Source organism: Symphodus melops (genome assembly GCF_947650265.1).
Source record: "Symphodus melops genome assembly, chromosome: 19".
In the NCBI taxonomy this organism is placed as follows: domain Eukaryota; kingdom Metazoa; phylum Chordata; class Actinopteri; order Labriformes; family Labridae; genus Symphodus; species Symphodus melops.
The window spans coordinates 877,196-894,068 of record NC_136709.1 but is presented as its reverse complement, the minus strand read 5'-3'; the positions used below and the strand labels follow the sequence as shown (position 1 = coordinate 894,068).

Genomic DNA, 16,873 nt, shown 5'->3' with positions numbered 1-16,873 from the left:
AGTGTGCAGCGGTGTGTAAAGTGACAGGAAAGAGATTAGGCCTCTAATCCGGGTCCAGACCTGCAGAGAGGGTCAGCGGTCAAAATCTGGTCCTGCTGGCCTCAGGACACACGCATGCTCACACACACACACACACACACACACACACACACTGCACAACATGTCAGCATACACACTGTCCACTTTCATACAAGCATGATTTAACAAACAAACATGACGTCACTGAATCATGAAAGAGTGTGTATGTGTTATTACAGTGCTCAGCATGTGTGTGTGTGTGTGTGTGTGTGTGTGTGTGTGTGTGTCATACTCAGTGTGTACAGAGGCACTCCGCTGAGCTGGGCGTTGTGGAGATGCAGCGCTGTGAGCCGGCCGGTCAGCAGAGCTTTAGACAGAGACTGAGCCGGGTAGTCGACCAGAGGAACGTTACACACATCCAGTCTGGACAGACGCACACTCTGAAACACACACACACACACACACACACACACACACACACACGGTGCAGACACACAGTTACTACACACTGAAGCATTAAGAAGCTGTTCATTTCAATGTGCAACACAAAGTTCAGACGTGAAATCAGCGATGGCTAAAAGTCCAGAAAGCGTTCGGTGAAATATTTCATCGTGTTTAAATCTTCTTCGTTTCATTTTTTCACTGAGAAGTTTGAAGATGTTTGAAGACACAAATTAAAACATGCACAACGTCTCGCTGCTTCCTTTCACCACGCGTGCTCGCTACGTCTGCACCCTGTTACAGCAGTTTAAACTGCACCGGCTCAGCTGGGGTCACGGAGCAGAGCGAGCGGGACGGGAAGTCAGCCAGCAGAAGGACACGAAAAACATCCGCTTTATTTTCAGCACAACGACTTCATGTGTGTCTGTTGTCGTCTTTATGACGGTCTGAAACCAGACGTCGCTTTATCACGCACTGTCGGACGAGGAAGCTGACATTTTGGTTGAAGTTCTGGGTATTGTGCAAAAACACACATTTATGGTCAATGTTTCGGTTCGTTCATGGACAATAAGACAGATTAAAATTTGCATCGTGAATTTGTTTGGACTCCTACGAACCGTCAAATTTATTTTTGCTTTTTTTTCTGCTACTTCAGTGTTTCGAACTTTACCTGTTTGCAACACAGCCTGGATCTATGATTCCAACACAAGTCCTGCCTCTTTATTTTTATTTTATTTAAGTAATTCTTATTTTAGCTGTGTTTTTTCTTTCGCACCATTACATCAAGACATTTTCCTCTTATATGTAAAATGTACTTGGCGATAAAAAACGATTCTGATTCAGACAGGGCAAATAGCCAATCACATCCTCTCTGGCTTATTACATGAAACAGTCTTTTAATCCTGCAGACCTGAAGACATCGTGCAGTGAAACTTTGAGCGTCATTGCGTTAACTTGAGAAAGTTGAAGTGGCGCTCTGAGCCTCGGCGCTGCTCTTTTGATCACAGCGACACGTGTGTTCACGCTGGATGAACCGCTTCTTGTTGTGTTTGTGTTGATGTGCTCGTGCTGTCGTCCACAGAAGGAGAACTTCAGGCTCTAATGTGACCCCCCCCCCCCCCCGCCCCCCCCAAACACAAGGAAGCCTACAAGAGAAGATTACTATTCCAGCGCGTCAGCCAACCTGCTTTATCAAATGAGCCAGGGCCCTCCAACACGATGTTCCCATACTGCTGTTGTCAGAAATGTCAAGATGGGTTGTAGATTCATAGTACAAAATCATATCCAGCAAGGACGCGGCTCCCTGCGAGAGAAAACAGAGTGAGGAGGGAAAAAAAAAAAAAAAAAAAAAATGAAGAAAGCCGGGCTCCAAATTTGACAGGAACGTTATGAAGTTCTTTCTGAAGAAAAAAACCGTGTCCTAATCTGATCCAGGGCCGGGCCTGAATATGAAACTGTGTTGGAATTGGAAGACGAAGATGAAGAAAACAAGTTTTGCTCATAAAACTCACATTTTCCTCCAGTTGTGCCGCCTGCAGATTGATGAAATCAAAGTGCAGCGATTTGAGGACGGCTTCCAGAGCTTCACAGGAGCGCTGGTCTAATCGCTCACCTTGATGGAGGAACGCAATCAAACAGGAGATAATTGGAGGCTGTTTGCTAACACGCAAAATTGCACGACTGTAAATGTGCTTTATCCTTTTTTTTTTCTCTCTCTCGCTGAAGTGAATGTTTCAGCATAAATTACGACAAAACAACTTCCTTTATAAGCAAAGTTTATCTGTGTGTGTGTGTGTGTGTGTGTGTGTGTGTGTGTGTGTGTGCGGTTAAATAAAGTTCTGAGACGTAATCAGACACAGAAATGATGATGACAGGAGGAACACGACGCCGAGTGCTCGAGTGTTCATTGATTACTGACAGCAGAACAAAACAACAGAATCAATAAAACACAAACGTATTTTTCCAAAACACCAAAATGTTGTCTGATTATTTTTACCTTCTGAATGTGCAGATCAAATATTGAATAACTTTCTGTTTTTAGACATGGCTGTTGAAATTGTCATAGTTGAGGAGTATCCTGACGCTTTTAACTTTTGATTTGTTTTGTTGGGGGGGTTTGCTCTGATGTCAAAAGGTTCCTGGTTCAAATCCCCGTCAGTCAATGTGTCGGTCCAAACACACGCTCGTTAGATTACCGGCTGACTCTGAACTGAATGTGAGTGTAAATATGAATGTTTGACGCCTGAGTGTTGTCACCCGTCTGTTCCTGCAGGGGGCGCTGGAGGCTCATCAGCAGCAGCCGCCATGATGGAAATGCTGTCTCAGGCTAACTCTGAGTCAAGCTAACGACAGGCTGAGAGCTGGAGCTGAGGCCACGCCCACCTGTCAATCAGCCCAGCTACACGCCTTATTGTGAATAACAAAACTGCTGAGTCATCAAAACATTCACCCCTCGTTTGAATGGGTGTGTATGTGACTTCCTGTGCTGCTGCAGCCAGCCTCTAGTGGACACTCCAGGAACTGCAGTCAGCCTCAAGCGGATACTCGAAAAAAAAAAAAATCAAAGTGTGCAGCATTAGCTACGACCTTCAGTAACCTCAATTCAATATATATTAGTGTCCAATAAAATCTTTATTGATCAATATATAGGACCACAATGTTCGATGTGTCTTTAAAACTTCTCTTAGAAATCTGTTAATGAAGCCTTTTGTTTTTGTCTGTCTGAGGTCAGCGGGCTTCTCAGGGGTCGTCTGAGGCCCCCAAAATCCCAAACAAGTTCTCTTCTACACGACGTGTTTATTAAATCAGTTTGTGCTGCGAGTGTTTCTCTCTCAGTAAACCTGATCAGGAGTCTCACTCTGATCAAACCGAGACTCTGCTTTATTCCTTATCTCCTCAGACCGGGAGGGGGGGATGATAATTAGCACCATAATTATTTACAAAATGATTTTCCCTCTTTTTTTTTTTTTTTTTAAACAATAATCACTGAGCTGATGGAGCAGTGTGTGTGTGTGTGTGTGTGTGTGTGTGTGTGTGAGAGGTGGAGGCAGAATCTAAAATCCCATTTTTCTAATCCGCCCTGCGTCTGTGAGATAATAAGGCAGCGACACCCGCAGTCAGAGTCACCGGAGCGTGACAACGGCGACGCCCATCGCGGCATCGAACGCACAACTTCACACCGCCGCTGCTGCGTTCACACGTGGCTGCTGCGGAGGTTATCTATATCTGTGAGGACGCAGGAGGTGGAAAGGTTTTTTACACCTTTAAAGTGAAACTCTGTCAAAAGGTTTTCAGCTGCGAGAGACGACGATTGGTGACCCAGCTCCGATTAAATCTGTGACTCTGATTTACAGGTTTGAAAGTCAAGATCTGATCCTTATTCTTATTTTTCAGTTTGAGGGGTGGAAATCAAATGGTTGAAAACTAAAAAGCAGACGCTAATGTGCACGTGATTGCACTTCCACGAGTGTCCACTAGGGGCTGTCTCTAGTAGTGAGTCAGTCTCCATAGAGCGCCATGTTAAAAGGACACACTGAGGGCTATGTGATTTCACTATCGCTTTTAAATGGTCGATTTCCAATTGCGGTCTGTATTGTGTTTTTTAAAGACGTGTCTTTTATTTTGAAAAAACACCCAAATGATGCAGTAAGTGAATCATTTAATGAAAGTACACGTAACTATATCAAGATAAAGGACGACTCGTATCGCCCTGACAGGCCTGTCGTTAACTCATGTTTATTCTCATTATCTTTTAAAATGTTGACAATATTAAGGATGATTATGAAGACATCAATGACAATGTTAAATTTTTTTTTTGTACAATTAAACATCTCACAGAATCACTGAAAGTCCTCCATCATGTTCAATAATGTCGGAGAGAGGCTTACCTTTGAGATCCAGACATTTCACGCCGCCACCTACACACACACCCTGCTGAGAGAGAGAGAGAGAGAGAGAGAGAGAGGTGTGAGGGAGAGGCGTGAACACACACACACACACACACACACACACACACCCACACACACACACACACACACACACATACACACACACACACACACACACACATACACAAATAGATATTTGGCAGCGGCCTCTCCATCCACGCCGCAGCCTAGCGGTGGATCAGGAGGCTGATTGGACGACGGAGCATGAATTATAAATTTCACACAGTTTACCGCTGCTGCTGCCGCTGACACGGCGTCCTAATTAACCAGTGTATAATAATTAGAAACAGCTGGTCATCAGTTGATGTGTTCATTTGCCAGAGTCAGTGTTCCACATACATCGAATGTGACGGCATCAATCAGCGAGCGGGTGGAGACGGGAAACACTGACGAGCGCAGAGAGGATTAATGAAGGTGAGAAGAACGCTCTGACACGACTTTATTCTGGATCTCTCAAACATATCAACGTGTCACCTTTGACCTTGCAGAGGTCAGACGTCCACGTGTAGAGGCAGTGACGTGTCTGGAAGCGTAGACGAGAGCAGCCTGAGGTTAAAAGCCGCCTCATGATCAAACGCTGCTGATGCACATGAATTAAAAACTCCGGGAGAAACGTGATTGATTAAACAACAGTTAGTGAAAACTTAAACGAGGGAGCCGACATCGCCAGCAGGGGGCCCCAAAAGAGAGTGAAGTCAAACTCCATGAAGCCTCTCTGTCATTCAGATGAATCTGAACACGATGCTTTATGGTTTTACTGACTTCTGTTTGTTTTTTTACTCTTTAATATGTAGAAATGTTGATGTGAAAAAAAGTGCAGCAGCTGTTTGAAGACGATTACACCTGAAGACATTCAATGTGGCTCCTGCAGGAGCAGACGAGAACTCAGCTACAGTGAAGAGGATCTGATCTGGGTTTTTTTTGTCGTTGTGGTTTGAAGTGGGCGTGGCAGGGAAAGGTGTGAACCAATCAGAACTGAGCGACATTTTAAATCCCAGCCTGTTTTCTGCTGAAACTGTGACCAAATGTGATGGAACCCAAACAACACATTTTGGATGATGTCAACATGCGAAGTGTGGGGAATTTAATCTCCTCACACACTGACCTTCGTACAGTTTGACCTCTGACGGACACAAGAGTGTCTCTCTAACCTCAGACACTTATTGATTATACGCTGACAGCTCAAGCAGGACTAAAAGATATTCATGCATACACGGATTTATTTGGTACAAAAAAAAATAGATCCTGCGTCAGATTTTTCATGAGAAGTGAAAAGTGAGCTCTTTTGGATTCTCTCACTTTATGTCTGTATCTTTTCCCCGCCTGCATCGGTTCATGTTTATCTGAGTGATTTTCGTTCACTGTGCTCGCACGTTCAGGTTCACCTGATTAATGTTTCCGCTGGTCTGAGCTCATCACACGTCTGCACTTCAACACGTTTCACGGGATTTGCACTGCACGTCTTGTCGTCACCGTTTTGCACCTCGAACCTCCAGAAACTTTATTTAAGGCTGAGAAGTCAAGTTGAGCTAAATCCTGTCTGTAAATATTGAATATGTATTTGTTATTTTTATTTTTACAACACATGCAGAACTCTGCTGCCCGTACTTCTCACACACTCTTGCAGCCGTGTCACCCTCGTCCTCCCCCGACCTGCACACTCCCCAGCACACACACACACACACACACACACACACACACACACACACCTCCACCTTTAAGAAATCCCTAAAATCTCTCCTCTTCAACTTCGCCAACAAACTCAGACACGTGTCGTGAATTACACAGACCTCTTCCTCCAGATTTCACCTGTGTGTGTGTGTGTGTGTGTGTGTGTGTGTGTGTGTTCATCTAACAGGGACTGATTGATACAGAAACAGTGACGTGACACAAATACACACTTTTTTATCCTGATGAGTACGGACGACATGATCAAAAACACAACCTGTCTTGGTTTAGAGGAATGTGTTTTTTTTTTTATTTTGTCAGAATGTTTCGGGCTGGTTTGTTGCTCCTCATCACCTTCTCAGGATTTTCGTATCATCACAATGAAATTAAAGAATAAACACAAAGGAAAAAAAGAAGTTCATTTCTCATTTCTGTTGGCAGCCGTGTGTGTGCTCCGACTCGTCTTGGCTCTCTCTCTCTCTCTCTCTCTCTCTCTCTCTCTCTCTCTCTCTCTTTGACTCGCCCGCCTCCTGATTTTGCGAGCGGCTCCTTGTTTCCTCTCGTAGCTAAATATGATTCATTGTTCAAAGGGACGAGCGGAGCACAAAGGGAGCCGCTGCAGACAGAGAGAAAAAAAAGACGGCGTCCATAATGTTGTGCTGTAAAGAATCAGGCGGATCAATGGGACAATAATGACTGTGTTGGTGTGTGCGAGGGGGGACGAGGTGGCTGAATTCATCCCATAATCATCCACAGGCTGTGTTTTACATGTGCACACACACTCTTACTCATCGTGTGTGTGTGTGTGTGTGTTTACAGATAAATAAAGCAGGTCTTTAGTTGTATTCATTCACTCTCTGAGAATCTGAGTAATTTTGCACAATCAGTTTTTTTGTTCAATCCTGATTTTGTTTTTAAATTCATGATTTAAAAGAAAGCAGTCATTAAATATTCTGCCTCAGGTATGAAAGGAGAAGAGGAGGATCTGGAGATGAAAACAGGAAACAGTCTGCCTTCTTCATCTCAGGGAGGTGGGAAGTGTTTCACTCACTGATGCCTTTACTCGAACATGTTCACCAAATAATTTGAAAAAGATAAATAAATGACAAAACCAATAAATAAATGTGAACGGAACCTAAAGAACAACATCAGCGAATTTTGTCGACATGAAATAAACTGTTAGTGTTTGGAAAATAAGCCTGCAGTTTGAGCTGAAGTGTGTGTGTGTGTGTGTGTGTGTGATAGAGAGAGAAGGAGGCAGCCTGTCGTAAAGCACTCTGAAACATTTAACTCCAGATTTACGTTTATGGACTCCTCCACGACTTGAACTCAGACATCCCGCCCTGCGAGTCGACGCCGGAGAACACACGTCGATCGTCTCTCGTCACCGTCGGCGGGTCGGCAGGTCGTTTTTTGTGAGGGCCAATAATAAGAAACATAATCATCAGCAGCTGCAGACACAACGTTTGGACCCTGGAACAGGTCCGACTGACGAAGCGTCTTCGTGACTGTGTGAAATATATTTACTGTCTGACGTCTTCGACAGAAGGACGAAGTCTTGAAAACTGTCCCACATTGTTGTTTGACCACTAAAGTAAGAACCCCCCCTCTGTTATAAAACATTTGCTTTAAAATGTTTTTTATCAAGCTGAATTACAAGATGTGAAACACTTTCACAAGCGCAGAAGACTTTCACTAGTCCACAAACAAACGTACAGAGAGGGAACGTACCAAAGACAGGAAGTGACACGAAAGTGAGGGGCGGAAAGACGTGATAAAAAGTGATGCAGTGTTTGAAGTTTTGTCTGTCTCATGGAGCTCATCTGATCTGGTTTTATTAGCTCTAAATCATAATCGTGTGTGTTACCTCAACTCCTCTCAGTAATTTAGATTCTTTTTTATATTTTTCTACATGGTCCCTAAAAAAAACTAAACAACCTAAAAAATAAACCTTTAAAAACAAAGAGCAGAATTTTTTTTTCTTGTCTTCAATTAAAATAAATTCATCTCTTCTTGAAGTGTTTGTGCGGTGTTTAATTCTTCAGTCAACACGAAGTTCATGTTCTCTCTCACACGCCGCTCCGTACACTCGGCTGCAGGACGCTTTCCTCAGGTGTGACTGGAACCCCTGAAAAGCTCTGTGATCCAAAATGTGCCTCAGCCTCCTTCACACAGGTGAGACACAAATCTACTTAAAGAATTAAAACGCTGAGATGTGCAATCAAACATCCTCAGGATTAAAGGTTCCCTTTAACCTTTTAAAATGTGCACGTTTGTAGTATAAAATTATCCTGCAGGACTTTTTTTCTGACAACAAATACAAACATTAAAAACAAAACAAAAAATCTTCACTTTATTTTGATCTGTTGGGGGTTTTTTTGTCTTGATTGGCCTCACTCATTATTATTTCATGCTTTAGTGTTGTTTCATTCATCTGAAAAATTAATTAAAATTGGTTTTAAAAAAAAGTGTTAAATAGTCAAATATGTTGGCTCTGATTCCTGCCTCTTGTTAGCACAATTAGCTTAAAGCTAACACCAGCACACAACACCCAACTGTCAAAGAAAAAACATTTAAAATGAAATAAAGGCCATTTTGACAGTGAAATTAAAAAGTCAGTGAGATTTAATTTGCTTTCGACAGGATTCAACAACATTTGATGATTTTTTTGCATCGAGTTGATTTAAAACCGTTCGGCTGCAGAATCCCTCACTCGTATTTTTGAGCCACGTCGTCTTTGTTTTCTGTAAATTTAGGAATTCAGGAGCTTTTTTTGGAAAAGTAAAGTTTCCACGCTTGTTTGTCCGGCTCTCTTCATTCATCTCTTTCATTTCTAGCACCTCAGATTTTTGTGTTTGGTCTGTCACAACAATAAGAGGAAGAGAAAAAAAAGAGAGGAAGTGTGAGTGTGTGCTGGCGTCCGGCTGCTAGTGAGAGCGGTTTGTTTGTGGCAGCGAGCCAGAGAGAGTGTGTGCAAGAACCGTATCACACTCACAAACACACACACACACACACACACACAGAAAAAGAAGAGAAAGAGAAGGAGGAAGAAACACTCGTAGATCTTCCTCCTCCTCCTCCTCAGCAGAAATCCAGCGGCTGTTTCTTTTTCTTTTTTTTTTTCATCTTAATGAATTTCTGAACTCGTGCGTTCCCGCTCCGCTCGCTGCTGCTGCTGCTGCTGCTGCGGCATGCAGGACACAAACCGAAGACGCCGTCTGCCAGAGCTACTGATGTGTCAGGAGAGAGAGGACAAAATGGAGTGATGAAAAGAAGAGACTCACACACACGTGCACACTCACTCACACACACACACACACACACACACACACACACACACACCCAGGCAGCAGAAAAAGAAAAAAAAAGACAGCAGAGGGCGGGTTTGTTTCTAAACTTGACTCGTGCAGAAGTCATCTCTGCTGTTTTCATGATTCTTCACTTAGAGAGAGAGAGAAAAAAAAAACCTGAGCGAGCATCGTTTTCCTCCTTTGCACCTTTAATTAACTGACGGAGAAATATGAATACAAATATACGTGTGAATGTATTTTTAACATTAATTTTCAGAGGGGCTTAACATCCCTGCACATATTTCCCTTTCAGCATCTTTCCTGCAATAACGGATAAATTATTTAAAATAACACGACCTTTTATCTCGCACCCTTTGAAGGCAGCAAATTAAAAATGTAAATTGGCAGCTAATTAATATGCAAATGTATTCGTTGGCTGTTAACAATTAGCAATTAAAGCGGCAGTGTCTAGAAAGAGGCGCCGACAAAACGAGTAACTTCATTTATCATTTAAAAAAAGAGAGATCTAAAAACAAACATGAAATCATAATTGACTTTCACAGTTTTTCTCTGTCGTCGCTTTTTTTTTTTGTTCGTCTGAAGTCGGAGCGTTTACAGGCTTCATTAACGCCACTCTATGTAAAATATACTGTCCTCTTCACAAATAATGCATACAGTCAGGCCTGAAGGGTGTGTGTGTGTGTGTGTGTGTGTGAGAGAGAGAGAGAGAGAGAGAGAGAGATTTACTTCTGTCAGTTTCTCAACAACAACAAAATAAATGAACCCGAGTAATTTATGAAACGTGATCAAAAGTGGGACTAATCCAAAACGTTTTTGTAATTTAGCACGATTTCAAAATGTAATCGTTTGATTGCCCGACAAAATACCAGAGATTTAAACCTCGATATGATATTATTAAACAATATCCAAACCTGTTTCATTACCATGGCAACACAAAAAGAAGTCAGAGGACTAAATACCGTTTGGTTTCAGATCCAACACCTGCACGCTGACCTGTCAATTGTCTCTGCTCAGCTGTCAATCAAACCCAACAGAGGGGACAAAAGGCGGATCGCTCATTGTCGGGATGAACGACCCCAATGTGACCTTTAGATGCACGACGCCTTGTCCTTTTTAGGATGCAACCGTAACAAGCTGTGCAGTGCATTATGGGTAGGATCGTTCGCCCCTCACTAACACAACGACAGCATGATGAAGTACTACTCGCTCGCCTTCTCGCGTCTTTGGCGACTCATGATGATGTCATCATATTATTTTGGAGCAGCTGTCATGTGTAATTTTCATCATGCGTCATATAACCACGCTGATAAACACACCGACATCACTCCTCCGTGTCGTCATCTGTCCATTTTAGAAATTGGAACTGCAACCGCCAATCAGGAGTCGACTTGACTTTGTTTACTTCCTGGTTTTTTTTCCTGCAAGAAATTCTAACCAATCGGAGAGTTTTTCTCCTCGTGCGTCATTTTGGTTCACTTGTAAAAGTCGCTCCGTGTGAACACAGACCAAACTTTAGGTCATTTAGCAGAACAGTCGCCATGAGCACAGTCTTTGTGCACAAGTGTGTGTGTGTGTGTGTGTGTGTGTGTGTGTGTGTGTGTGAACCTTTGTTGTGTGTGAGCGTCTGATGTTTGTATCATCATCCTGCTCACTAAAGCTCTCGTGTTACGTGTGCGACCAGCTGAGCGTGCAAATTCAATCCAGCCTAATAGTCACCACCAGTAGAGCATCACACACACTTTAACTGTAACTGCTCTGATTCAATTAAAGAGAGAGAGAGAGTGTGTGTGTGTGTGTGTGAGTGTGTACACGCCTCCCTGTTATCGCCGTGTCGGCCTGTAATGAGAGGAGCAACAGATGTCCGGTTCTCCTGCTGCTCCCTGATAAACCTCGAGAACACTCCTCCTCCTCCTCCTCCTCCTCCTCCTCTTCCTCTTCTAGCAACTTTTAATTCTTCACCTCCTCCTCTTCCTCCTGAAACCTTCTCCTCCTTCCTTTTCTATTTCTACTTATTCTTCACCTCCTCCTTCTCTTTCTCCAACACCTCCTGTTCCTCTCCCTCCTGAAGCTACTCCTCTTATTTACCAAGCATCACCTCCTCTCTCGCTCTTCCTCTCACACCTCCTCTTTATGAGTTGTATTTTTAACGCTCTTTTTTTCAAACCTCCTCCTTTTCCTTTAACATCCCAACTCTTCTTCCTCCTACACTAACTCCTCCTCCCTCTCCTCCTTCACCTTTTCCTCCATTCTCAACCGTCTGACTCCCTTCTCCTCCATCTGCATCTCAGCCTTCTCCTCCTCCTCTTCCTCCTCATCTTTCTTCCATGACCTCTCCACCTTCTCCTTCTCGTCACCTTCTGTTTATCCTACTTCTCCTTTTCCTGCTCGTAAATGTCCTCCTCTTCCTCTCCGTAATTTTATTTAACATTCAAACCTGCTAAAAAAAAAACTGTGACATGTTGTTGAGTGACATTTAACGTACTGCAGTGTGTGTGTGTGTGTGTGTGTGTGTGTGTGTGAGTGGTTGCAAGTGTGTTTGTTAGGGAGGGGGGGGGCAATAACAATCAGCATGCATTTAATTTAAAAGACGGAAGTGTGTGTGTGAGTGTGTGTTTGGCGAGTGTGTGTGCTGCAGTCTTCCGCATTGCAACATTAATGCTAATCAAAGGAGCTCAGGAAGCAGCGGTGGTCTGTAGAAACAGATTTTCTCTCTTGTCTGTGTGTGTGTGTGTGTGTGTGTGTGTGTGTGTGTCCCCATAGAGGTTTATCCAGTACAATAACACGGGTGGGAGTAGAATTTGACCCTCTGAATGAGTTGAACGGAGCCGTATTGTGGCGTAGCAGTGGGATAATAAATAATGAAAGGGAAGTTGGTGTAATTGATTCCTCTTCAGTCCACTTGGCTGAATAATCTGCACGGAGACGCGCGCTAAGCTGTTCATTAGACGTTCTGCCAACATGCAACTCCTTCTCAGATTATTCTGCAAACATCACGCAGAGAACACAAAGAAAACACAGAGCGCACAGAGTCAGCGCCGCAGTGTGTTTGACTCACAGTCGTCTCGTGTTTGCAGGGTCAGGAAATCAAAACAACAACAGCAGCTTTCTGTTCTGAATCAGCTGAACTGAATCCATCAAGAAATGACCCGAGTTATCTGTCCTCGCACTCACGTCTCACGTTTACAAGCTCAAAGGGAGAAGACGTCTTTAAGATTGCTGACAAAAATAACTCATGATGCACAGAGGAGGTTGCTGGTTTGAATCTCCGTCTGACAGGAGCCTCTCTGTGTGCAGTCTGTGTGTTCTCCCCGTGCATGCCGTGGTTTTCTCTCCGGCTTCCTCCCACAGTCCAAACACATGCTCGTTAGGTTACCTGCTGACTCTGGATGACCCGTAGGTATGAATGTGAGTGTGGCTGGTGGTCTGTCTCTACATGCCAGCTCTGTGATTGGCTGCCGATCAGTCCAGGGTGTAACCCCGCCTCTCGCTCAATGACAGCTGGGATCAGTTCCCGCCCCCTTGCAACCCCAAACGGGAAGAAACAGGATGGAAAAATGAGTAAAAGTCTGCCCTGTCCGACCTCACAGAACCTCTTCCATGTTTTACAGTCACTCCACCACCTTTAAGTTTCTCATCGGCGAGTCGGAGAGGAGGAAACTCCGAGATTCTCCAGACCCCCGCTGGCTCCGACATGTTATTGTTTACCACTCCTATGAAGATGTCACCAACAGCAACACTGTTTTATCCACTTACTACATTTCAAAGGAGTGCAGAGGGGCTCCAGGGTGCAATAAAAAAAAAAAAGAAGAAGCTTTAAATAGTCTTCATCGCTGCTCCTCGAGGGAATGGCCCCGCGCACGAACAGACCTAATTTAATAAATTTGCTCTTTAGGCGTTTGTCTCCTCGTTTTGCATCGTCTTATTACTGATTCATTCACACGCAGCCCTTTTGGTCTAAATATTGCCCCTCTTAGCGAATGCTTAACCATACATATTTTACTCTTCAGGAGGACCACCTACATTCAGCCTGCACTGTAACTGCCTTCATTAGCACCTCACAGATAATACAGCGGCTGTATGCTTAATGTAAGCACTGCTAACACTCTAATTTTCCACAAATAATTCCCCTTGATCTCCACTCCTCCAATTTATGCGGGGGGGTGGGAAGGGGGGGGGGGGGGAGGGGGGGGGTGCTTTAACATGGCCGGCCCGAGTAAAGTAAGTATGTACATAAAATGAATTATAAATGGCACACAGTGTGTTTCAAGTGGAGCGCACACAGAATAAGTGAGTTTAGTTTATTAGAGAGGCAGAGTGTGTGTGTGTGTGTGTGTGTGTGTGTGTGTGTGTGTGTGTGTGTGTGTGTGTGTGTGTGTGCTGTACGTACATGAGAGCAAGTTTAAAGAGCAGTTTGATAACAGAAAACTTGTGTATCTGATGAGAGCACGAGGTCTGAACTCACAGATGTGTTTGGCCTTCATTTCATTTCATTTTGTTCAAGAGAGAATTTCTTAGTAAAAATGGCCGACGACCTGACTGTCTGAAGGTCGTTGCTTTCACGCCCACCGTCCGGTTCAGTTGAGTTTGTTTCGCGTTCGATGGCGTCTCCACATGTCAAAGGTTGGGAATGACATCACAACAACACATTCCTACACCTTCCTACTTTTTTGCCACCCTTCTGGTGTGCCAATGCGGACCGATCTGGACCATAACACACTGCCGTCGGCTGATTGGTCGAAGCAATTGTTATGTCCCGTGCACCATTGTTACAGTAAATATATGGTGGATTTGGAGAGAGTAATTTCAGGGCTCTTTTTTTACTAATTACAGCGTGTCGATGGATGACCATGGCAGTGCAGATCTCTGCTGCAGGTCCTTCATTGTCTGCATTTGTTTCAAGTGTTGCACTCTTCTCCTGTAAACTTCTACACGCCAGGCGATGCCACAATGTCACTCAGTTATGACGCTGACGCGGCGAACGCCATCCAGCTTACCCGCCGCTTACCGAGGGAAGGTTACAGCCGGCTGTTCAAACACAACCAAGATCAGGGTACCAAACTGTGCTGAACCAAACCGGACCACTCAGTGGAAATGGGGCAAAAAAGGCCTTGGGCCAGTGAGCTTGAAAGTGTGTGTGTGTGTGTGTGTGTGTGTGTGTGTGTGTGTGTGTGTGTGTGTGTGTGTATTTGCATTCACACTGAGTTGAGCTCTGTAGTTAACCTGCTCTTGCCTCATGAGACGCTGTTAGCTCTGCAGCTACAAGCCTGATTGAACCAAATGATTTAAATTATCTCACTTTACTCTGTGTGTGTGTGTGTGTGTGTGTGTGTGTGTGTGTGTGTGTGTGTGTGTGTGTGTGTGTGTGTGTGTGTGTGTGTGTGTTTTCAGTGTGACAAGCTGTGACAGCGTGTCAGGTGTGACTTGTATCAGGTTAGATTGTTGTTATTGATCCTTTCTGCAGCGCTGTAAAATAACTTCATGTACAGATATTTTATGGGCAGAGTCGCTGATGTTGCATTTGAAAACAAACACGGTTACACACATTTCTTTAAAGGCAATATTTCTGTGTGCAGCTTTTCATCAGGTTTGAGTTTAGATCTGTTTTTACTCTTTAAATTCAAACGCTCGTGTTCAGCAGAATCAAACTACGTGAGAGTGGAGATTTTCACATGAACACAGAAGAACTTAAAGGAAAACTATTTTCTGGAAAATTCTGTGTTTTTACATTTTTCAATTCAGGGACACAAGATCAAGTCTCTCTGAATCACACCACAGAAACTCAGTCAATCCAACACGAACACAAACCTCATTCTGTATGTCTGAAGCACTTTAAGCTCTGGTGTGTGTGTGCGTGTGTGTGTGTGTGTGCGTGTGTGTGTGTGTGTGTGTACCTGGAGCTGCTGAAGGACGCACTCTTTGGGCTCCACCTGATGTCGGCTGCAGCTCTGCTCATACGCCGACATCACCTCCGCCAAGGTGACACAGCTGTCACCTGAAACGAAAGAGAAAGAAAGAGACACAAAGTGGGAATATTTAACTTTAGAGGTGTGGAGAGAAAGCCAAGCTGACAATGAAATATAAGGAAATAAAAAGCATGAGGTGTTTGTGAATAGAGATGAGCTCTCCCCTATCCAGTGTGTTCTTCTATATTCAGCTCATTTTTTTAAATTTCTACAAACAGTGCACGCTGGCTTTCAAGGAGAAACCTCTCTGCATGTTTCAACATTGATCCTAGTTTGAGCAGCTTTCTGCTGCTGGAGCTTATTAGAAACATGCAGAGGCTTTTTAGGTCGGGTAGCATCAAAAAAAAAAGAAGTTAGGGTTCCAAAATAAACTTAACGTGACGCCATTTTTATAAACACCTTAAACTCCAGAGGCCTGCACTACGAAGCACACTATCTTTCAGTGTGGCTTCTCTAACACTGACGTCACATGAAGCTGGTTCTCATCCTCACGAGTAAAAGCAGAGACTGGATGAGTTCACATAAAGACCGAACGCTGTCACGCGTCACCGACTCAACACAGACTACTCTGATTTAAAACATGAAGGCGTAAAAGAAACAATAATAACAACAATAAAATGACAGAGCTGCAACAACAGATAGAGGAAGAACTAAGAGTGTGCAAACGAAGGTTCACAAAATGATTATAAAGAAAGAATGTGTGAAGAAGAAACAAAACAGATTTTACACACAAGGGGAGGAGCCATGTAAACACAGCTCTGACAACAACACAGCCAGCAGGACTCCAGCTTCTCCCTCACTGTAGACAGTCAGGACTCACACACACATTCACACAGGTCATGCTGCTACATGTCAAATGCTCTACGTTCTTCCTTTAAGTCTAACAGCTGGATACATTCAACAGCCGCTCACCCTTCCTGTCGTCTCTGTGCTCCGAGAATCCAGACACGATGAGTTCATCAGGAGGGAACGACACGTGTTTCTCCGCTTTACTCCCCTTGTTTTTCTTTTTCTTCGTCTTCTTCGTCTTCTTCTTCTGATGCTGATTCTCGTCGTTGGTCTCTTCTCCTTCATCACTCTGCTCCTCATCGTCGCTGCAGCTGGTCATCCCTCCGTGTGGTTCAGGCAGGAATCGGCTGACGTGTTGACAATAATCGATCCCCTCCAGGACCTCTGACATAAACAACAATATGAGCGGAGAGAGAAAGATGTAGACGGCTGATGTTCACACGGAAAAATACCATCAGCTGCTGCCTGCGATCACCTGGACACGCACTAAAGAAACAATATCTTATTCATGAGCTGAACACCGGGCTGCAAGTGAAACTCAATATGTTTGTATCAGATGACTCATTCAAGGGCTCGCCACATTTACATTCCTATTCAGAGTCAGCGTTCACACAAACATTCAGGGGAATATGAAGTGGTTGGATAGTGTTTGTTAAGCCGGGCTGCTTCCTTTAAAATGATGGAGGACAGACACAGAAACACAATAAAGACCCTGAGCCGGAGGAACATTATCCCC

The 16,873-nt window shown here is 43.9% G+C and overlaps 1 protein-coding gene across 1 annotated transcript in view; it reads right to left on the bottom strand.

The window, feature by feature from the left end:
• LOC306840137 (uncharacterized protein) overlaps positions 1-16,456 on the bottom strand; it is a gene marked incomplete at its 5' end in the record, with an annotated part of 47,298 nt that extends 30,842 nt beyond the window's left edge. The window contains 5 exons of the mRNA XM_079369231.1: positions 1,643-1,762; positions 1,971-2,178; positions 14,391-14,410; positions 15,277-15,377; positions 16,261-16,456. Coding sequence (XP_079225357.1) covers positions 1,643-1,762; positions 1,971-2,178; positions 14,391-14,410; positions 15,277-15,377; positions 16,261-16,456 — 645 coding nt within the window. The remainder of the gene's footprint in view (positions 1-1,642; positions 1,763-1,970; positions 2,179-14,390; positions 14,411-15,276; positions 15,378-16,260) is intronic.
• Positions 16,457-16,873: the final 417 nt, after the last annotated feature.